The 23,709-nt window shown below is 41.9% G+C and overlaps 1 protein-coding gene across 1 annotated transcript in view; it reads right to left on the bottom strand.

Annotated features, from left to right (window-relative positions):
- Positions 1-23,709, bottom strand: part of RRN3 (RRN3 homolog, RNA polymerase I transcription factor) — a gene marked incomplete in the record, with an annotated part of 604,791 nt that overhangs the window by 214,185 nt on the left and 366,897 nt on the right. The window contains 1 exon segment of the mRNA XM_044089174.1: positions 15,984-16,114. Within this exon segment, the coding sequence (XP_043945109.1) occupies positions 15,984-16,114 (131 nt within the window).

The following is a 23,709-nucleotide window of genomic DNA, read 5'->3' on the forward strand; positions in this document are numbered from 1 at the left end:
GTTCATCCCCACTTCCAATGTCTACTCTTGCTAAAGTATCTGGGGGTTTTCTTCCAAGTCCCCCATGCAGTCCACCACCTGCACATGTTTCTAGGTTGAAGTACATATTCCTGGTGTCTTACTAAATCCTCTACAAACAGCACAAGATAAGACTTTGTGGAAAGGCTCCAGGAAGAAGAGATTTGCATTCTTAGTTTCTTTAAGCAAAATCTGATGTGGATAATCACACCGATTTCTTTTTGGGGGTGAACATACCTGCTTGGGCCTAGATCATACCACCTAAACAAACACACAAGAATACCAACACACATGTCTAATAAGAATAGAGTAAATACAAATTTCTCCAATGATGCACTTATTTTGCTCTGGAAATCACAGAGCGGACAACCATCACTGTAATGCAGTAAGAAGTGAAGATAGTAAAGGCGACATATTCTTACAAATGAAATGTGCTGACATCCGGGGGGGGGGGGGGTTCAAGTCATTTGACCTCACCTGCTGCACAAGTCACCAAATGCCACGACTGCATCAGTAATCCATATTAAAGACTTCAATGGCTATGTCATACCATGGATAAAAGCAATTGCTATATATAAACATCACAATACTATGAGTTCTATTTCTATTCTATACATTTTGATTTGTTTGTGTTTTTGTTCTCTGTTAAAAAGTTTGATCTACTTAGTTAAGTAGTCTTCATGTATTGTCGTAGTCTATTAGTGGAGCTTTTCTCCTCGGGCCTCTGCTGAAAATGGACATGTATCCAGCCAGACTAGCCCGGTTAACAAATGTAAAATAAAATAAATAAAATAAATAAATAAATAAATTCTACCAGAAGAAGAAAACAAACATTTAGGAAAGGTACAACAGTGTAATCAACTTGAATATATATATGATGGAATAAACTGGGGAAAATAAAGGCACAGTATAGATAAAGCACGGCTTTTTATCTTTTTGGTAAGATGCATCATTTGATTGTGCACTGTTAGGAAAGAATAATGAGCTATGACAATACACAACTGCAGAAATGAGCTTCACAAGTCAGTACTGATAAAGGAGGGCACACTATATGCAAGAAGTAATGCTGTATACCTTAATGGTACTGAAATATGAATATGTTATCAAGATGGATATATGTGGTACTGAATTAGATTTAAATGTGTAGGATGCAATAGCAATGTTACATGAGACACAAGATGGATAGAAATTAGTATGTTAATTTGACAAAAAGGATTTCAGGATGGACATTCATATGAGACAAAGGAAAAGGGTGGAAATAATGCTGATTATACAATTAAAGGTCTTTATTACTCAAAAAATATTCAACTGACTGGACAGATCAGTTTGTGTTTCTAGCGTCAATCAAATTAAAAAAAATCATCTGCTTGACAAGACTTCAGAGGCTGGACTCACTGTAGTGCCAGAAACATTCAAAAAATAAAATAAAATAGACACAAACCGCTAAAAACAGAGGAAGCAGATAAAAATGCTTCCTTCTTAAACACGCACTTGTAAGAATCAATAGCCTTCCCAGTCGCTCTACCGATATACTGGGAAAGCACATGCCATACCCATGTGCAGTACTTCAGAACCAGGCAGAATAGGGCTGACCTGCAGTCCATATACTGAGATCAATTAAGAAAACCAAGTAATGTCTTTAATATCATCGCACAACTGCAATAATCCATGATTGGGTGTCAGTACTGCAGGACGTGTGCCACACCCAGTCACAGATTATTGGTAAATTGTGAGAAGGGTTGAATAGTGATAGAAGGGGGGCATACTAATGGCAAATTAGTGGTAGTAAGGAGCCACTAGCAGGAGAGAATTACTACTCTGGCATGCATTTACATTCCACCAAAATCTACCGTTATGGAGCTTAGAAGAATTATGCCACAAAATAAGCTTTTAACAGGGAAATTTACAGGTAGGGACTGGAAATGGATTTGCAATAGTGAGAATGTCATCAGGGGATCTACAAGGGAAATAAACAAGGATAATGTTCTGAAGTATGAAAATATTTAGACTGGAAGATGTGAATTCAGTGACATTAACTCAAGAATGAATTTGCATATTATTCAAGGTAAAATAACTCAGCTAGACTGGCTAGAAATATTTCACAGGAGTATATTATTTAACTGAAAGCTCTGAGACCCGTCCATTAACTATACTGTATCATGCACCAAATAAAAACTAAGACAAAGATGTAGGGTAATGAAGTGATAATGAAACACTGGAACTTACAGACTTGCCTGTTTAAAAAAAAAAAGGGGAATTCAAGGAGGTAGTGGAAATGATTCAAGGGTTATTAAGACATACAGTTTTTCAGAAAGAATAGCTAGTGAGTGACACAAAATGACAATGAGTTCAAAACATGGTAGAAATAAGAGAAAGAGGCATGAGAAAAAAGGAATAAGGGTTATTTAGAGAGGCTGACAAAGGTTAAAGTATTGCACTAGGCAGGGAATTTCACAGGACAAGATGAGGAGCAACTGCAGAGTGCTAAAGGGAAAATAAGGAAGTACCTGGTGTTATGGGACAAGATCAGTTTATTAAAAATGTATATTAATTTCAGTTTCATTGATGATTTTATAACATGATTATTAAAAAAAGCAAATATAATTTGTATGCTGGGCTGTGGAAAAATACAGCTTCATAAGCTGAAGTCACTGCTGTGTTTCAACTGCATTCTTTTAATATATAACAGAGAGAAAGTAAGTGTTGAAGGAAGAGAGGCTTGTTAACTACTGTAAAAGGAATTTGTTAGCCTGACTCCTCCAGGTTAGGAGTGTTGTTGTTGCTAGGAAAAGTCTGAAGTATCCAAGGTCAGAAAACAAGACCCTTGGAGCAGGTGGGTGACAAAGGAAGGTGTTCACGTGAAGTCCAAGGCGAGAATCACGAGGAACATGAACATTTCTAAAGTCATTGATTTGTTAGAACTCTTAGCATCATTATTTTGCATGGATGAACTGAGAAGAAAGTATATAAAAGATGCAATTTCCTTTGTTCATTGAGACTGGCTTACCAACTGCTATGAAGACAGTCTCCCAGCGCTGTAAATAAAATTTCTGTTTGCACATCCTGATGTGTTGTTCCTGACTGAAGGCAAATAAGGTAAATTCTTAATGTTATTTATTTATGAATATAACACTGGATAAAATGCATTAAGGAACTATTTTTGTAACAACTCTAGAACACAAAAACGTTTAGCACAATGACTTAGGCAACAAAGCAGAAAAGGTTGTCAAACTTAGGGAGCTTGTAATAAGTAAAATAAAAAGATCTTTTTAGCAGTATTCAAAACATTTTGGAAATTTTATGAACATTTCTATAAAGCAGTAAGAATGGGAATCTAAGAAAATGCACGAATGGGAATATTTATGGAAGCTTAGTTATGCCAAGGTTGTAGGAAGATGGGGCTTAAAAACTAATAGTTAAAGAGGAGAATATGACGTAAAAACAGTGATGTATAATTAAACAGAGAAGTCTACAGGAAGAGACTGTATTCCTGTGTTAATTTGGATGTTAGGTTGGAAAAAAGCAAGAAAGATCTGTAATGTTTTGTTTAACAATATTTAAAAAGTGTGTGTGTGTGTGTGCGTTGGGTGGGGAATCAGACTCTTGGAAGAAAGCTGAGGTGGCTGTATTTCCTAAAAGGGTACAGACCACTCAGACCGTTTCATATAGACCTATTTTAATTATAACTAATGATTACAAAGTGCATATGTCTAAACTAGCTAAAGGAATGGCAAAGGTGTTAACTAGAATTGACAGATACAGACCAATGTGGTTTTTGTGGAGGAAGGCAAACACTTGGCAACACTAACAGAACAATGATGAACTGAGGGGTTGGCCAGAACGTATGTAAATATTGCAGTGTCGATGCACAGAAAGCATTCAATAGAGTCAAAAGGGATATTACTACTAGGACACTAGCAGCATTTGTATTCACTGAATGAAAAAGAAGTTATGTACACACCATAACGTTCCATGTTTGTAGTCCATCTCACCCTTCATTCTTACATATGGGATCGGAGCTGATCCTCGGCTCGGACTCGGCCTATTTACAAGCTGGAAGCCTTCTAGTTGGCTCGTGGCTAGGTAGGTATCCTAAGGTGCACCAGTACAATCCCCAGATCTTGTTTGTTGTTAACTAGGAGAGATAATAACAAATATACAAAGAAGCTAATACTAAAAGGTCTCCATAAAAAAGGATAATAATATTTTTCTGTCTCCAGGTACTTTCAGGCTGGGGGTAGAAGGGTGGGTTCGTAAGAATGAAGGGTGAGATGGACTACAAACATGGAACGTTATGGTGAGTACATAACTTCTTTATGTTCTGTAGTCCTATCTCATCTTCATTCTTACATATGGGACAGCGTCCCTAGCGCCTTATTCTTGGGTGGCTCAAGGAAAAATACTCCGGAGTACCGTGGAACCAAATGATGCTCTACCCCTGGAGGTTAAATCCAATTTGTAATGAGTAATAAAAGTGTGAGGGGTAGCCCATGTTGCTGCTGGACAAATATTATTAAGTGGGATCCTGGCTTGAAAAGCTGCAGAGGTAGACTGAGATCTGGTAGAGTGTGTCTTGACTTTAAAGGGTAAAGGTCTACCCTCAGAGTTGTAAACGTAAGCTATACAGCTAGAAATCCAATTAGAGAGTTACTTTGGAAACTGGTAAGCTTGATCTGGATTTAGAGAAGGAAACAAATAATTTATTTGATTTCCTTAGTCCGGTGCAAATAAAAACGTAATTGTCTATGGACATCCAGCTGGTGAAACCCGAATTCAGCTGCATTGGAATGATTTGGAAAGAACACCAGAAGTTCTATGGATTGATTCAAGGTGGCATAGAAACAGACCTTGGGGACAAAGGAGGGATTAGTACGAAGGGACACCCTATCTTTGTGAAAAATAAGGTAAGGGGGTTTTACAGACAATGCTTGCAACTCTGACACCCGTCTGGCCGACGTGATAGCCACCAGAAACAGTCTTCCAAGACAGGAATTTCAAAGAGGATGAATGAGAAGGCTCAAAGGGAGAAGTTAATTTGGATAACACAAAATTTAAATCCCATGAGGCAACAGGTTCTTGAAAGGGAGGTCTTAAAGTGGCACCTTTAAGGAAAGTTAATTTGGATAACACAAAATTTAAATCCCAGGAGGCAACAGGTTCTTGAAAGGGAGGTCTTAAAGTGGTACCTTTAAGGAAAGTTTTGCACAGCTTATGTGACATCAGATTAGAATCTTGAAAACCTAGATGAAAATTTGAAATCACTGCCAACTGAACTCTGATAGTGGCAGCCGCAGATCCCTGGTGAAAAAGCTCAGACAGGAATTCCAAAAGCATTGGAATGGAGGCAGTGTAAGGGTCAACATTCATTTTCTCTGCCCAGATAGAGAATCTTTTCCATTTACTGGAATATAGTCTCCTAGTGGAAGGTTTATGAGAAGATGTAAGGATACGAGTCACAGAGGGTGAGAAGTCATGAAGCCTGACTAGGGATGGAATTGGAGCAGCCACACTGTCAAATTGAGGGTGTGCAAGAATGGGTGAAGTAAACCTGACATGCGAGTCAACAAGTCTGGAACTGGGTCAAGAATCCAACGATCGGCTAGGAGTAGAGGCCTGAGGAAGGGGAACCAAACCTGATGAGGCCAGTAAGGAGCAATGAGGATAAGTTTGCTTCCCATCAGTTTCACTTTCTGAATAACCTTGGGAATGAGAGGAAAGGGAGGAAAAGCATACAGGAGACACAGGGGCCAATCGTGAACAAATGCGTCTCTCGGTGACTTCCCAGGAGGGGGGATGAGGGAGAAGTAGCTGCTGCATTTGGCATTGACTGGGCTGTCAAAGAGGTTGCAGCAAGGCTATCCCCATCTGCGGAAAAATCTGTTCTGCCGTTTCCTGTTTCAGAGACCACTTGTGAGCAATCAGGATTGCCCGGCTGAGCTTGTCGGCAATCACACTGGTTGTCCCTGAAATGTGCATTGCCACCAGAAAACGTTGGGAAGATATCACCCATTTCCAAACTCGCATGGCCTCTCGACAGGGTGGGTAAGAAGTGGTCCTGCCCTGTTTGATATAACATACTACTGACATGTTGTCTGTACTGCAATAGTCCTAAAAGGCAGATCATTGTGGAGTGCTTGCAACGCCAGGAGCACCGCCCTCATCTCTAGAACATTGATATGCAGGTGAGCCTCGTGATCTTGCCATGTGCCTTGGACAGTCCAGCCGAGATAATACCCCCCCACCCCATCTGTGAGGCATCCGTGGTCACAGTGGCAACGGGTTGGTGAGGAAAAAAGGAAGTGCCCGTGTGTAACTGATTGGGTAGTTTCCACCAAAGGAGGTCCTTCTTGCAAAATTCTGTCAGCAGAATGTGATGAGATAATGGTAGGTGCTGAAAAGACCATTCTCATGTGTTGCCTGGCTAGCTGCACTAGTAACATGGTGGAAGCCATGGTCTCTTGAAGCTGCAGAATAGTCTTGGCTTTGACATTTCGTAAGGGGAGAAGACGCTGAATTTGAAGAACCAGATTCTGTGCCCTTTCAGCAGGAAGATGAGCCAACATGTCTACTGTGCCTATCTCTGCGCCTATAAAAATCACAGATTGAGAGGGCAATAAGGCAGATTTTTCCCAATTTATAGAAATTCCCAGCTGGGAACAAAGCTGAATAGTAGCGTCCCTGGTCTGAAGAAGTAGATGCCTGGTGGGGGCAGTCAAGAGCCAGTCAATCCAGATACGGAAACACCTGGAACCCTTGACATCTCAGGTGAGCTGGCACTACTGCCATACATTTGAACACCGTGGGGGCTGTGATGAGACCAAAGGGCAGAGCACGAAACTGGTAATGACTGGCTCCCAGCCGGAAGCGCAGATGACTCCTTGGCGCCCTGTCCATTTTTATGTGGTAGTAGGTGTCTTGGAGATCTATTGAGAACATCCAATTGTCTTTCCCTAATAATAGGAGTATAGACTGCAGTGTCACCATCCGGAACTTGTCCTTTTTTACTGATTCGTTCAATATGCTGAGGTCCAAAATGGGCCTCCACAGTCCCCTGTATGTTTTAGCACTAAAAAGAATCTGGAGTAAGTTGCAGATCCTATTTGGTCTGCTGGGACGGTTTGGATGACTCTCTGACAGCAACCTGCTGACCTCCACAGTTGTCTGATCCCTGTGACTGGGTGGAACATCCAGGATCCTCTTGGGAACAAAGGGTGCAAGAGAAAAGTGTATAACATAACCTCTGGTAATAAATCTTTGTACCCACTTGTCTTGAGTGATACCCAGCCAGGCTTCTGGATGCAAAGAAATGTGACCCCCGACCAGTCCCAGAGAAGCACAGTCGAGCCCCCACATCAGGAACGCTGGTAAGGCCGGCCCCAAAAGGAATCGCGACCTCCCTGGTTTTGTGGCCTGCCCCTGCCTCTAGGGTGACTTCTATCATTTCCTCCTCCTCCTCTGCATCTGAAGGAGAAGTCACCCTGTGCATCATGGAAAAACCTCTGGGACTTCTTGAACCACATCTTACCGCCCCCCTCTGACCCTTAGGGTATGGTCGAGAGGGAACAATAAAACGTACTCCCACGGCAGAGCACGTTTTTCCTTCTTGCTCGCACCAGGTGAGAATGTCCTTTACCTTGGGTCCAAACAATGAGGAACTGTCAAAGTGGGCGTTGTTAAAGGTAGATTTGAATGGTTCCTTAAGGTTACACAAACGCATCCAGGAATGACGCCTTAGGGAAATTCCTGAACCCGCTGCTCTACTCGCTCCATCAGCTGCATACGAAATAAGCTGCATGGAAGAGTTGTCGATAGAATTCAAGGTGGACAACTGGGCAGACACCTTGTCAGGGTCTCCCTCAGTAAATGTACCTTGTAGAGAATCTCCTAACTCTTTAAGGAGATCTCTCTGAAGCCTTGTGAAGTGAGTAGGGTAGTTCAGCGATCTAAGGGTAAATGCCGCTGAAGAAAAGATACGCTTCCTGTATCTGACCATCGTTTGAGACTCATTATTCGGCGGATGAACAGAAGTCGTCTCAGCTAGCTCCTTCTAAGTGGCCGCCACCACCACCACCATGGCATCTACGGGAACACCTTTAGACATAAAATCCTTTTCTGGGGGTGCAGAAAGAAACTTATTCGGTCTCCTGAGGACTGGGTCCACGGAATCAGGAGTATCCCACACCTTTTGACTAACTAGGTTCATCAATTCGAAGGGTTGGGACACCCAAGAGGCTGAAGGTTGAGACCCAAAAGCCTTCAGGTACACTGACTCCTGATCAGAAGGGGTGACAGTGGGCCAACTGCACTGCTGTTTAGGGTTCTCCAGGATATCTACGAAGGAGACCATCATCAGTGGACGACTTGGGGGACCCTTCTGACTCCTCGAGGTCAGTGTGAGAGGTCAGAGACTCATCCTGGGAGTCTACATGCTTCCTCTAACATGTTCTCTTCCGTGGAGGCTCCTCAGGATATTCCGGGGAGGTCATCTGAGGATATCTGCTGTCTAAGGAGAGAGTAGGAGCGGAGACAGAAGTAGGTGCCTTAGGGGGAAAAGTGTCGGCACCCTTGGTAGGAGCTGACGATCTGGACAGCACACTCCTCATCATCTCGAATGCCAACTTCTCTGGCTCCGAAGAACTCCCCGGCTCCGAGGGGGGTGAAGATGCCATCGGCTCACAGATAGACATAGGATCTGAACTCAACCTAGCCAACGCGCCGAGAGGAAGACTCGGAACTGAAGAAGTTTGGTTCCAAGCATCCCTGTCGGGGCCAACTAGGGAGCTTCCGTTCCTAGACACCACGGATGGCGCTGAGAGTGTCGGAGCAGAACTCGACTCCAAAACAGCCACAGGAGTAGCTGGAGCCGAAGGTTCCACCAGTTGTACCAAACACTCCAACTCCGAAAGACCAGCATGGCTTGGAGGAGGAATGATCGAAGGGGGCTTAATGGAGTCAAGTGGCTCAGGACCCGACTGGGTCGGAGCCAGCAATAATTTAGGTAAGGCAGATGACTTCAACAGTTTCAGCACTACCCTCTCCACATCTTCCGATAAACTCCTGGAAGACCTGGATGACAGAGTAGGACAGCGGGATCTCTGCAGTATTGGAGACTTCAATATAGGGGAGACCAGTAGAGGATCCATAGACCGGCTCCGTTTAATGGTCTCAGCGGTCGGCTCCGAAATACTTGGAACCGACCCTGTACTCACAGTACTGCTCCCAGTCGGAACTGAACTCTGTGGAGCCAATGAGACAGTAGACTTATCCAATTTGGTGATTTTAAGAGGTGGCTCTGAGACACCAGCTGGTGCCGGGAGGGCCTCTTAGAGGACTTAGACTTTTCCTTTGTAGATTTAGAAGAGGAGGAAGAGCTAGCCAGATCTTCCTCAAAGTACAAAACCACCATAAAAAGCAGGACCAACACGAACAGATGCATAGAAGGAATTTATTCTGGTACCTCGGCTTCCACAGCCTTCAACGGAATAATCATTCACAACTAACTGCATCATTTTATATGTATTTACATAATTGGTTAATTATTTAATTATTTAATTGTACTAGTTTATAGAAGACACCATGAGATGAAATGAAATGAAAGAGCCATATATAAGGGAAAAGTTGGAAAGTATGTTTATCCTTAACTTTGGCACTTTAAAACCTAAAGGTTTGAATCTTGAAAATAATTTAACTATTTAAATTATTTATCTATATGTAGTAATATGTCTGAGTTGTTTTTTTCCTTAAAAGCACTTTAGAAAATGTGTGTGTACTTGCTTTGGTTTGTGCCTTTCCCTTATATATGGCTCTCTCATTTCATTTCATCTCATGGTGTCTTCTATAAACTAGTACAATTAAATAATTAAATAATTAACCAATTATGTAAATACATATAAAATGATGCAGTTAGTTGTGAATGATTACTCCGTTGAAGGCTGTGGAAGCCGAGGTACCAGAATAAATTCCTTCTATGCATCTGTTCGTGTTGGTCCTGCTTTTTATGGTGGTTTTGTACTTTGCTTGCTTCACTTGGTTGTGCTGTAGATCTTCCTCAAAGGAAGATTTAAGAAGATCTTTTAGGATGAGCTTGTTTTTTTCTTTCTTGCAACACCCTAGCACTGAGAGAGTGGCAAAATAAGCAAGTCTCCTGTAAATGGATCGCCCCCAAAAAGTAAACGCAGTTACTGTGGCCATCCGTTATGGACATCTTCTGTGAGCATTTAATACATTTCTTAAAGCCAGATGGCTTATGGTCCTTACTCTCTTTAGACATTCTCACAGAGATGAGCACACACACACACACACACACACACACACACACACACACACACACACACACACACACACACACACACACACACACACAGAGAAAAGAGGAGAGGGAGGACTAGGCCCTCTAATTTAAACGGGTCTAGCCCTGCAGGAAGGGAAACGGAGAAACTAGGTCTTCTAACTAAAACAAACCTAGAGAGTTACAGTAAGCAGAGAAGTTCACACATTCAAACAGGAATACTAAACAAGGGAAACACAACCTAGTTCTGTTAACAATAGCAACCAATGAAGCAAGCGGGAATCGGCACAAAACTCAGACTTATGTCTAAGGAATAAAACAGAATCGCGTTCTGTTAACAATGATAACAATTCAACAAGCGGGAATCCGCAAAAAACTTGACGTATGCCTACTGACAACACAGTCTAACAGAGCGCAAAAGGTGCTTACAAATACTAAGTCTAAGAAACATGAAAACCAGCACATAGGACGCCAATACTAAGAAGCAAAAAAGGTCAAAGATTGCACCAAATGGCGCAACTATAAAGACTAACTATATTAAATGGCAAACTATGCTAACTGTGACTAAACAATGATACAATAAGTTTTTGACTAAACCAGTCCAAAAATTTTTTGAATAAGTAGAGTAAATGCAAAACTTAGCCAGGGCCAAAGAGAAGCACAACCGAACTCATCGACGCGGCAAACAAGATCTGGGGATTGTGCTGGTGCACCATGGGATACCTACCTAGCCACAAGCCAACTGGAAGACTTCCAGCTTTAAATAGGCAGAGTCGGAGCCAAGGATCGGCTCTAATCCCATACGTAAGAATGAAGGTGAGATAGGACTACAGAACATTAGGGTTATAAGAACATTTATTTATTTATTTATTTATTTTACATTTGTTTACCGGGCTAGTCCAACTGGATACATTTCCATTTTCAGCAGTGGCCCGGGGAGAAAAGCTCCACGTTGAAGTTAATACAAACAAAGTCTTTTACATAAAGAAAGTAATTAGTTAGTAAAATACATACTTGAAATGTTCTACAGCACTATGAAATGTCTTTTCTGGATTTATCAAGTAGAAAATAATCTGTAAACAAAGGTAACTTTTCTTGATTACATACAATGGATTGGAGGCAAGAATTAAGGTGGGAGAGTTCCTCTCTGAAAAACTGCACTTGAGCAGAGAAACCATGCATGGATGACCTCATTCCCCTTTACTTGCTTTACATTTAGAGGCCTTTTAAAGAAAATGAGGGATTTGTAAATTCAAGGTTATAACAGATACGGTAATCAAGAAAAGTTACTTTTGTTTACAGATTATTTTCTACTTGATAAATCCAGAAAAGACATTTCATAGTGCTGTAGAACATTTCAAGTATGTTTGGGATATAACAAATTAATACAAAAGAAAGCCTATAGGGGAAAATTAAGTACCCACACATGAACTGGTTCAGCAATATCCATATTTATAGGGCACAATAAAAATGAGGTATTTAAGAATATTTTTATTTTATTTTATTTTATTTTTTATTTTACATTTGTTGACTGGGAAAGTCCGACTGGACACATGTCCATTTTCAGCGGAGGCCCGGGGAGAAAAGCTCCAATAGTACATAGTAGGTTACAAAAAGTTCCAATAGTACATAGTAGGTTACAACAATGTTTGACAGCTAACATACGATTGTAGTTATGCACTAAATACCCAGGGAAGAAAAAAAAGTTACATTAGTATGTACAATAACAATTATAAAGAGAAAAACAAAGCATCATATAGTTAGTATACACAGGTAAGAAAAAGTTACATTAGGATGTACAGTGAACAATTATTATAAGAAACAAACCTACAAGTAGTTAGTTTCAGGGGGAGAGTAGATGGCTTGAGGCCTAGGAGGATAGTAATTTCACTGAGGAGGTTGAGGGGGAGCTATGGGTTATGGGAATATGGATTAAAAAGATTTCTGTTATAGCAGGTAAGGACATGTGCAAAGAGATTAAACAAAAGATGGTACAAACATCCTGAAATTAAAAGCTCTTGATTGTGGATATGGATAATAAGATATAAAACTGTCTAATATACCAGTCAGGAGTATTTGTAACAACCAGAGAAGCTGTAAATGACAAAGATATGAAGGAATTTATCTGGGAGGGGAAGAGTTAAGTGGGATATAAGGAATATCCCCATAGAACAAGGTGATTTAGGGTTATTTGATTTGAAGGAGTACTTTACAGCTACACAGTTAGGGCTCGCATATATTACTCAAGCAGAAAGCTATAAATCAAACATGGAAAAGGATGCTGTTGACAAGGGAGGAGTTCAAGAGGAAAAGACAAAGAACTCTGCAAGCTGTTAAGGACTTTACAAACACAAATAAGCTAGCATGATAATGACTTGGGAGGGGAAGGAAATGTGAGAGAAAGGTAGATGTTTGAACAACCCTATCAGGCATTGATAACATTTAAGACAAAGAGAAAGGGACATGCAATGCAAAATAAAAGACCAGCTCTAGTAGAGTTTTTAGTTGTGGCTAGAAAGGATATGGTTACAAAAAGGATAATTAGTAGGGCGCATAAGATATTGCATGTTAACTATAAGAATCAGAGGGGTTTAGAAAAGATTTGGGGGGAGGGGGGATGGAAACGCAGTACAAAAAAGAACAAAGGGATGACATCTGTATGGCTCCCAAGTATACAACAAAGTATAGAACATTTAGGATTTTTGCTTGGAAGTGTTTGCATATGTATTTTTTATATTCCAAGAATGCTTCAGAGGATTTTTCCTCCAGTAGACAGCAAATGCTGGAGATCTGATGGGGAAAAGTGAAGTTAGTAACCGAGAAAGAATAGTTGTGTAAAATCTTACCATAGATCTCCTTCTCTTCTATGTTGTAGTATTCTTTACATATAGGGCTGTATTCCGCCCAGACAACCTGACATCTGGCCTGTATACAAAAGCCTAGAGTCACTGCCTGTAAGTGGGATGTCACACATAGGCACAGACGTCAGCCATAAAAGGGACGTCCACACGTACCATCTTCAGAATAAGAAAGCCCCATTAGGAAAACTCCAGGGGAGTCAAGGTGGATCATGCTAGGAAAGAGCAAGCTGTAGAGGGAATAAAGGAGGGACAGAACACTACAACACAGAAGAGAATGACCTCTATGGTAAGATTTTACACAATTATTCTATGTCCTTCTATTCAATGCTGCAGTATTCTTTACATATGGGAGAATGTAAGAGCAGAAAAGGGAACCCAGGGAGGAGGACAGAGAAGGGGAAACTAAGAGGAAGGATTTTCCAAGAATCCATGCAGAACTGCCTAGCAAACCCTGTTCTGGATCTGGAAACAGTGTCCAATTGTTAATGTTTTGTGGAAGTGTGAACAGATGCCCAGGTGGCTGCTTCCAAGATGGAATGGGCATCTAGACCCTTGAAGAAGGACCCTGAGGATGCAACTAACCTAGTGGAATGAGCCTTGACAGATGCTAAGGACTTTCCATGTGGCTACAGTTTGGACACAGGCAAGCCTAGAGCCCTGGGATGAAATGACACAAAAAGTTGGTCAGACTTCCTGATATACTTTGTCTTGTCCAGGTAAAATCTGAGTTGTCTATCCACATCTATGGTGTGTAAAATCCTCTCACTAGAGAATTGAGGTGGCAACTGGATGGATTAAGTGATAACTCGTTCACCACTTTTGGCATGAAGGAAGGGTTAGTTCTCAAGGATACCCTGCCGTTATTGGAAGACCAAAAAGGTGGGGGCTTAGCCATTAATGCCTGAATCTCAGAAACCCTTCTGGCAGAGTTTAAGGCTACCAGAAGCACTGTTTTCCATGTGCAAAACTTTAGGAAAGCAGACGCTGCTGGTTCAGAAGGAGCCTGGGTAATTTTTTCCAGCACAAAATTGAGATCCCAGGGAGGAGGAACTAGTTTCCTGGGGGGGGGGTCTTAAGTGTAGGACACCCTTTACAAAAAGCTTAACTTCTAGCCTGGAAGGTAGGTGAGGGGTCAAAGGCAAGCAGGCAGACAAGGCAGAACAATGGAGATTAACTGAGAAGAAAGGCCACTGCTGAGTAACTCACACAGGTAGGAAAGCACTAGTGGAATATCTGCACCAAAGGGATCCATTTTCCTTTTCTGGCACCAAATGGAAAATCTTCTCCACTTGGAGATGCAAGATTTTCTAGTAGTGGGTTTCCTGGCCTCCTGCAATACCCTTAGCACCTCCTTAGAGAATAGGTGCCTAAAAGGGATCAAAAGTTGATCATCCACAGGGTCAGCTGTAGAGTTAGCAAATGTAGGTGAATCAATGATCCCTTGTCCTGAGTGAGCAAGTCCAGCCAGTGAGGTGATGATGACCCTTGGCTAACTGCAGAAGAGGGGAACTAGTGCTGTCTTGGCCAAGAGAGTCACTAGCAAGATTTTTGGTTTGCCCTGTAGAATTTTCAACAGGACTTTCTGAATTAAAGGGAGGGGGGATGCATAGAGAAACCTCCCCTTCCAAGAGAATGAGAGGGCGTCCACCTTCCACACTTGAGGATGAGGGGCCCTGGCACAAAAAGGAGGAAGTTGTTTGGTCATAGGGGAGGAAACCAGGTCTAGTTCTGGAGTACCCCACCAGTGAACTAGGTCCAGGAACACATCCCTGTGGAGCATCCACTCGTGAGATTGTGACATGGACCTGCTTAATGCATCGGCCACAGAGTTCTGAGCTGAAGGAAGGCACACAGCATGCAGAGTTACCTTGTATAAAGAAAGTAAAACATTGGAAAGGCTGGGCAAGAAGGCATTTTCTGGGAACATGAGTTGCCAGATTTTAAAAATTTTCTAGAGTATTCTGACAGACATGTTGAGGAAAAATGGTAATAACTAAGGAAATGATTGCTACAAGTTGGGATACAGAATCTGAAATGCCTAGGCACAGTAAGACCTTACTAAGTCTATTATTATTGGCTGAAAAAATACTAGAAAACAGAAATAAAAATTTATACCAAACTTAACAGAACTTTTAATAATATAAAATATACAAGTGAACTGGATGGGAGATCTTTAGAAAAGGGGGTGAACAAACATCATAGAAAAAAATTAAATTTGAGGGAACGATTCATACAGAATGGTTAGGAGGAGGTGTGAGGTTTAAAGGAAAACAGGAACTGAGCAATTTAAATAATATTCAAGTGAATAAAACAGTTAAAAAGAAAACATGCATACTGCATTACAGTATTAATGAAAATTGCTATTAGAGCTTTTCTTTTCTATTAATGTATGTAAACTTGTGCTACATTTTAAAATGTAATGACTTATTAAAAATGTTTAAAAAAACGATGATCCACTATTTTCAACTGTCCTGCTACGTTCTGGTGTTACAATGGCCACGAGCTACTTCACATTGTGCTCTTTAAGTTAGGATCAATGTTAGGTTGACCCACATGACGGGGTGTGCAAACATCACATCTCTAATGGACACCAACACCATCTACTCCACAACTTATCAACATTTACAAGAACATAAAAAGTAACTGAAAGTGCAAATAACATTTTCATTCCAAGTATAGCAGGTAACTTTACAGAACTTTATTCATGTAATTAGAATTTGCTGAGTGCGAACTGTACAAATAAACTGCAAAAGAATCTCTTTCCAGGTCTCTGAAGATGACTGGATATAACACACAAATGCATCACTTGTACTTACACTATGGGGACAAATTTAGCTCTGGAAAGGAAGCTGCCAATGTAACTAGCTGCGGTCTGACGAATTAAGGCTGGATTCATAGGATTTTGAATCGTTTTCCACAGATGGTCCAAGAAAGCTTCTGCCACAGCCTGCAGTTAAAGGCAACATGTTTGAACACATGAGAAACGCATCTAAAAGCCTTACAGATAAACAGCAACAGCATGACAACAACAAAATCACAAGCACAAAATCAACAAGGAATGATTTCTTCCTGTATACAATGTGCCACAAGTTAAAATCTGCGTCCATTTCAGAACCTAAAATACAGAAAGTAAAGGATGAAAATGTCAGAATGGCCAACTTCAAATTATGAAAGCTTCCAAATGGGTCCGATCACTCACCACATACACTAGAGATGACATGGCACAGAAATACTTTTACAGGTGTTTTCTTAGTTTGGTTTACCTGGAAATTTTGAAAGGGTAACTGCAACCAGTACAATACATCACACAGTAACACACACTTAATCAGTAGGTTTTCTGAAAATGTCTACTGTTGCCAACAGGAAAAGGAGTAACATAAGCCATGCACAATGACCCACTGTGCAAATTTTCTTGCAGCTTGCCACCAAGCAAGTCATTCCCTGTATCAAAATCAGCATCACCAGAACACCTACAAGGGAGTCAGAGGTCTGGCTGACATTAGATGCCTGAAGAGCATACTGGCTAAAACAAGACAGACAATGCTTAAACTTGGAAAGTTTCCCCTCCCATGTCCTCGAGGTGCACTGTTCTTGGAGTAGGTCAGGTGTGTGCATTTTTGTGGAAGGTGTGCAGTGGTCATACCAACACTCTGAACCTATTGGGAAGCCAATCATCTTTTCAGTTTGGCCATCTCATTTCAGTCAGCATTGTGATTACATGGTTAAAGTTTTGACCAGATGCTATAGATCTCACCTACAAATTAAGACATAGGATCATAAGAGGTTACTATACTAGCAGCCCTAGAGCCTTTTTAAGTCCATTCATTCATACCCCAATCTTCCTAATTATCAATGTCGACGGGCTAAACAGCCTTGGTATTTGCTTGTGCCTTAGGGCATCTACAAAATGCCCCTGTCCATAAGGGTCACAGGTGACAAGCCAAGGTTGAATTTGCAATTTCCCATCCATTTGTCCAAACTGCATTTGAACAGATTTAGGGAAGAGCTCTGTTTTACATGAATGGGGAGTCTGTTCCAGAGAATGGGTAATCTCAAAGACATGCTTGTCTCTCCAACATGTTTTGTTTACTTCACAGACTATGTTTAGAACATCAGATTAGGTAACTGATTGGGTAGTGTTTGTTTTGAGAATGTGTAGCAGATCCACCAAGGTTGGATTGGAGAATGCCTCATATCTTAGGCATAGCATGACTCCCCGTAGTCTGTAGGAGACTAAGAACAGGGCTTTTGAGGCTGTCTGCATAGGACATATTTACACCCTGTATTTTTAGTGAGAAACCTGAGTGGCTGCTCCAGCTGTTGCAAATGCCTGGTCAGGTACATTCCGAAGGGTGATTTGTACTCAATTATTGTTCTAATGAGGGCTGAGTATAGTGGGACTAAGATCTTCTTTGATATGGATGGCATGCCCTTATTTACAAGTTGTGCCAGATCCCTATCTGATTAATGAAGTTTCAAAAGTCATATGGTTGGGACCATATGATCAAAGTTTTGAAACTTCAAATGTTTTGAATGGAGATTGTGATACAGAGCAGAACGGGAAATGTATCCTTTTCTACAATGTAGTGCAATCGCAGAGTTGGTATATTTAATTATCAGGGGATGGGGGTGCAGCCACCCATGTGGAGGGTTCATGTGGGCTTGCCCCTTGCAAAAAACATTAAAATAGAATTTATTTTTTTAATGTTCGAAGTTCTGAAACTTCAATTATATGGTCTCGGTCATATGAATTTTGAAGTTTCAGAACTTCATTAATCTGACATAGATCCACTGTGCCACTTACAAGGATTTTCTCACTATTGTGGACATGTGGTGATCAAACTTCAAGTTACTGTCAACCCAAGCTCCCCAAGTCCCTTACCCCTAGATCTACTCTCAGGGGAGTGTTACCAATGCTGTAATTTGCAAGGGTGGTCATCTTCCCAAATGGCATGATCATGCATTTTTTGTCATCAAGTTTTAGGCTATGGCTCTGGCACCAGTTATTTGTCTGTGTCAGACTTTCTTGAAGGATGAAGGACATCTACATCTTTGGGGGATTCAATGATTGCACCAAGTTCAGTTTGCAGTTGTCTGCAAATTTGGTCAGCCAAAGTCCCTCTATATTTGCCTTAAATTCAGAGAAATATATTGCAAACAGGAGAGGTCCCAGTACCAAGCCCTGTGGGTCACTCTTGGCCTCTTAGTAGGGGTGGATTCTCCCACCCTAATTTCATGCGTCTTATCTGTGAGCAATTTGACTATCCATTGGATGACATAGGGATTTATACTTAATTTGTGAGTTGGCCTATAACACCAGAGTGAAGTATTGTGTTAATTGCCATTGCCAGGTCAAGACACAGTATGCACTGCTTCACCCTTGTCCATGGCTCTAGTGACCTCCTTGAAGTCCAACTTTAGTAGGCATAACCTTCCATTGACAAAACTGAACTGGGATGGGTCCAGTGTTTGAAGATTTCCTATGTCTATCAGGTCCACAACAATTCTTTCCATTACACTCCATATAAGACTAGTCAAACTTATGGGTCTGTAGTTCCCTGGGCCTGTTGATGGTCCACTTTTGTATAGAGGGATGACAGTTGCTGTCCTCCATTCCCTAGGGATGAAATCTGTCTGGAGGCCGTGGCTGCAGAGAGATTCTAATGGGCCTGAAAGGACATGTTTCAAGCTATTTGGAGTGAGGACCTGTTCTTTACTGACACTTTGTGGAAAAATGGTAATGGGTATTTCCTGGGGTGAAGCGGGGGCTAAATTTATCGGCCAGCAAACCTGCTACATCTCCTGTTTCAATGTAGGAAGTTCCATTTAATACTGGCTCAACATACTGTTGAGTGCTCCCTATAAGGTTATGTACGTAACTGAAAAATGAATTAAGGTTAGCCTTAGCCTGGGAGGCTATTTTGCCTCAAAGTTGGCTTTGGTAGACTGGAGTTGCTTGTTGAAACTGCTGAAGGAGTTTTTTGTCTTTTGGACATGCACCTTCCTATTTTTGACAGGATTTTTTTTCTTTTGTTGTACAAATTATTTATACTGGGTTTCACCAAGGGGACTTGTTTTTGAAGTTTGTCCTATGTTTATTTTGGTTTGCTACTGCTGTTTCCATTCAGTTATTTACATGCTTGTACAGGGTTTCCATAAACACTCACATAGATCACTTGTGTTCTCTGAATTTGGAGTGGGGTGGAATTTAGCTATGCCTTCACTTAATAGGAAGTAGTTAGTCGTGGAAAAGTTCTTAAAGATTCTGGGGTTTGCTGGGATTTCAGCTGTTATATTTACTTCGAGGGTTACCACTTTGTGATCTGATCTGACAAGTGACAATATTACACTGGGGGGGCAACATTCCCTCATACTTCTGAGTACCAGAGCCAGGATATTTGCACCCCTTGTAGGTGTGCACACTAGCTGTTCCAGAATGTTTACATTGACAAAATCCAGGAATCTCTGAGCCTGCAGGTTAGTGGTTGTGCATGTATCCCATTTTATGGTGGGATGGTTGAAATCGCCCATGAATATGGTATTGGGATGAAATGTGAGTGACTCCAGTACATTCAAGTATATGATATGGTTATCCTGGGTCACAGACAGGGACCTATAGCTATTAAGGACATGGTACTGAACTTGACCCAAGGTTAGCTGGACATGGAGAAGCTCAAGCATGTCATATTATTTGATCAATCTTGAGGTGTGCTTACTTTTTATGTAAATTGATACACCTCCACCTCTTGTCTCTTCTTGCACAGTAGCTGGTCTAAATGCGTGGAAGGCATTACAGCCTTGTACTATTGGGTGCCTTCCATGGCTTTTAATTATGTCTCAGTAAAGTACAGTTGTGTACACTTACCATAAACGTAGATGTTAGAGTGTATTTACTGTTGCAGTCATTACGTTTGGGTTATCTGCTTGCAGGTAGCCCTCAGTCGGCCTGATTATTAAAGTCTTGGGTCCTGCATCGGTTGCTGTCTCATCTTCCATAACGTCAGGCAGTCAGGGGTATAAAGCATGCAGCTGATGCCATTACATCAGTTTTTCTTGCCCCAGATATCAGTTGCCCCCGTAATGGGAAGCAATTAAATATAAGGTTACATCTCCAACAAAAAGCAAATACACCAGAAAGCTTAAGTATAGTGAACAAGAAGAGAAGTATAGCCAATAGAAGTCAGGGGGCTGGAGGGAGGGTAACCAGGACTGCAACAGTGAATATACTCGAACATCTACATTTATGGTAAATGTACACAACTGTACTATGTTTTTCATGTTTCACTCTTGCAGTCATTACATTTGGGTAGATTCCCAAAGCTAAGGAAGGGAAGAGGCAGTTATTAAGCATTAGGACTAGCTATTAGGCCCTGCAAGACTGCAGTGGCAAAACCAGCTCTGAATTTAGAAAAAACTGGCAAGTGGTAATGCTTGAAGGTATGTACAGAACTCCAGGTAACAGCTTCTAGGATGTCCCTGGTAGGAACACCTCTGAGAAAGGCTGTAGAAGTAGATGCAGCCCTGGTGGAATGGGGTCTTATCCCATGAGGGGTAAGTTTTCCATGGTGCTTATAAGCAGAAAAGAATGCAATGGCCTATCCACTTAGAAATGGTTTGCTTTGAAATGGCCTTCCCTTCTGCCCCTGCAGCAAAGGCAACTAGCAGCTGTTCAGATTTCCTGAGAGTCTTAGTCCTGTCCAAGTAAAATCTAAGTTGTCTGTGCACGTCCAAGGAGTGCATTACTCATTCCCCTTTGTTCTGTGGATTAGAAAAGAAGGTTGGCAAATGAATAGACTAATTAAGGGCCAGACTGGATACCACCTTGGGCATAATGGAAGGATTCGTCCTGAGGGACACCCTGTCCGCTTGAAAGATGATGAAAGGCTCCACTGCCATGAGGCCTGTAATTCAGATACCCTTCTTGCTGAAGTGATGGCTAGAAGGAAGGGTGTTTTCCAAGAAAGAAATTTCAACTCCGCACTTGCAGCTGGCTCAAAAGGAGGTAGAGTGAGCTTTTCCAATACAAAGTTAAGGTCCCAGGCAGGAGTAGGAGCTCTCCCTGGGTGGTCTTAAATTTTTGGCCCCTCTGAGAAATTGTTTCAATAGGGGATGAGAGAAGAGGGGTGGATCAGTATTATAATGTGCTGAAATGGCTGAGGCATGAATTTTAATGGAAGAGAAGGAAAGGCATTTGTGAAGCATCTCTGTCAAGTATTGAAAAATATGCAGTAAACTGGGCACTGTTGTGCCCATCCCATGGGCCTGGTTCCAAGAACAGAATCTTTTCCACTTTTCAGCATAGGATTTTCTAGTACTAGGCCTCCTTGCCTCCAGGATGACATCCAGCACTTACTTGCTGAGGGATGGTATAGGAGAACTCAGGTAATTAGCCTGCTGCCAGGTTCAGGGTTTGAAGCTGGGGGTACAGGATCTGGCCCTCCTGCTGGGACAGTAGGGAAGGAGTCTGAGGCAGGTGCGATGGTTCCAGCAGTGACATACCACGCAAGAGGGGGGGTACCAGTGTTGGCATGGCCAGTCTGGTGCAATGAGTATTGTCCTTGGTTTGTCTTGTTTGATTTTTAGTGAAACGTCAGAGGAAGAGGCATTGGGGGAAGGTATACACTGACAGGCTTTTCCAGGTAAAGGACAGGGCATCCACTTTCCAAGCTTGGCTGTGGGGAGTCCTTGTGCAGAATATGTCCAAGTGGTAGTTCTGAGGGGAGGCAAACAGGTCTATCTCTGGGCTCCCTCATTTGTTTCTCAGAATATTGAATATCTTTGGCTCCAGTTTCCATTCGTGTGGGTCCATGAGATTTCTGCTTAGGTCTTCTGCCAGTGTATTTAACTTGCCTGGCAAGAACTGAGCTTGTAGCTGCACTTGGTAGCTCAAGGCAGTGTTCCACAGAAACATGGCTAGTCTGCAGAGGGGGTATCAGTGGGTTCCCCCCTGCTTGTTTATGTACCACATAACAGTGGTGTTGTCCATCTTAACCAATAATTGTCCTGGAAGAATGTGGTCCTTGAAGGCTGTCAGAGAATTCTGTACAGCTAACATTTCTTTTTGATTGATATGCAGGTGCATTTGACTCTGGTTCCATTTGCCCTGAATGCACTGCCCTGCCAAGTGAGCCCCTCATACATAGTTTGATGTGTCTGTTGTTAGGGTTTGGGTGGCAGGGGATAGACTGAACGGCAGTCCCTTGTTGTGGTGGCAGGCCTCTGCCCACCAAAGAAATTCTGTCTTTATACAAGGAATGATGGGAATCATTGATTACAAGTCTTGAGAATGTTGACACCATAGGCTTTTTAGATACCATTGTAGTTTCCTCATATGCAGTCTTGCATATGGAATTAGTAGAATGCAAGAGGGAAGTTGTATTCAAGCTTGATCCCAGGAATACAATTAGTTGGCAGGGTACTAGATGAGATTTTTTTCATTTACGGTGTACCCCAGTGAGTTTAGCAGTTTGTTTACAAATGCCAGGTGATTTAATAGTATTGTCCTGGCTTTCTACCTGAATTAGACAATCGTCCAGGTATGGGTACATTTGAATATTTCTTTGCCTGCAGAATGCAATAACTGGAGCTAGGCACTTTGTGAATACCCTGGGCACAGTAGATAAGCCAAAGGGTGGTGCAGAGAACTGATAGTGTATGCATGTAGCCTGCTCTGAAGTGTAGGTATTTTCTGTAAGATTCCCTAATTGGGATGTGCAGGTGGGCTTCCTTTAAGTCCAATGTTGCCAACCAGGCATTTTTACCTAGCATGGGAAGCAGATGATGAAGAGTTAGCATCTTGAATTTTGGGATTACCAACAATGTGTTTAGGATAGACAGGTCCAGGATAGGACACCAGGAGTTGTCTTTTCTGGTTACCAGGAAAAGTCTTGAGTAAAAAACTTGTCCCCATTCCTCTATTGGGACAGGTTGAATAGCCCTGATACTTAGAAGAGAGAGAACCTGCTGTTGAGCCTCTGCCCACTGATTTGGGTGTAGGTCTGGCCAACCGTTTGGGGTTGGCAAGGAGTGGAAGTGGAATCTGTATCCTTGGGAAACTATATTTAAAACCCATTTGTCTTGGGTAATGAGTTCCCAGTTTTTTGCATGCAGGGCGATCTTTCCCCCTAAAGGAGCAGTCAGTTGAGCAGGGCTTGGAAGGTTTAAGGTTAAGTCATTGTGACAGTTTACCATGGGGAGGGGTGTCTTACTACTTCCAGCTGCCCCCCACTGCTTTGGCCTGTGAGTACCTTGAGACTGAAGCCTAGGTGGTCTGCTGGTCCTGGGTTTGGACTGAAAAGGCCGGGAAGAGACACGAAAGGACCAATTCTTAGAAGGCCAGTGCCTACTAAATCTGGGAGGCTGTACTTGCAGGAAATCTTTAACAGTTTGCATAGATTTAACTTTTTCCTCCATCTTTTTAAATATTACTTCTGCTTTGTTGCCAAACAGGCGGTCTTGGTTTAAGGGAGCATCCAGTAATTTAGCTTTAACGTGATCTGGCAACGTTTGCTCCTTAAGCCAAGCATGCCTTCTAAGTACAGA

The sequence above is a fragment of the Protopterus annectens genome, chromosome 12.part0 (assembly GCF_019279795.1).
Source record: "Protopterus annectens isolate FY-2018-M chromosome 12.part0, PAN1.0, whole genome shotgun sequence".
Lineage (NCBI taxonomy): Eukaryota > Metazoa > Chordata > Ceratodontiformes > Protopteridae > Protopterus > Protopterus annectens.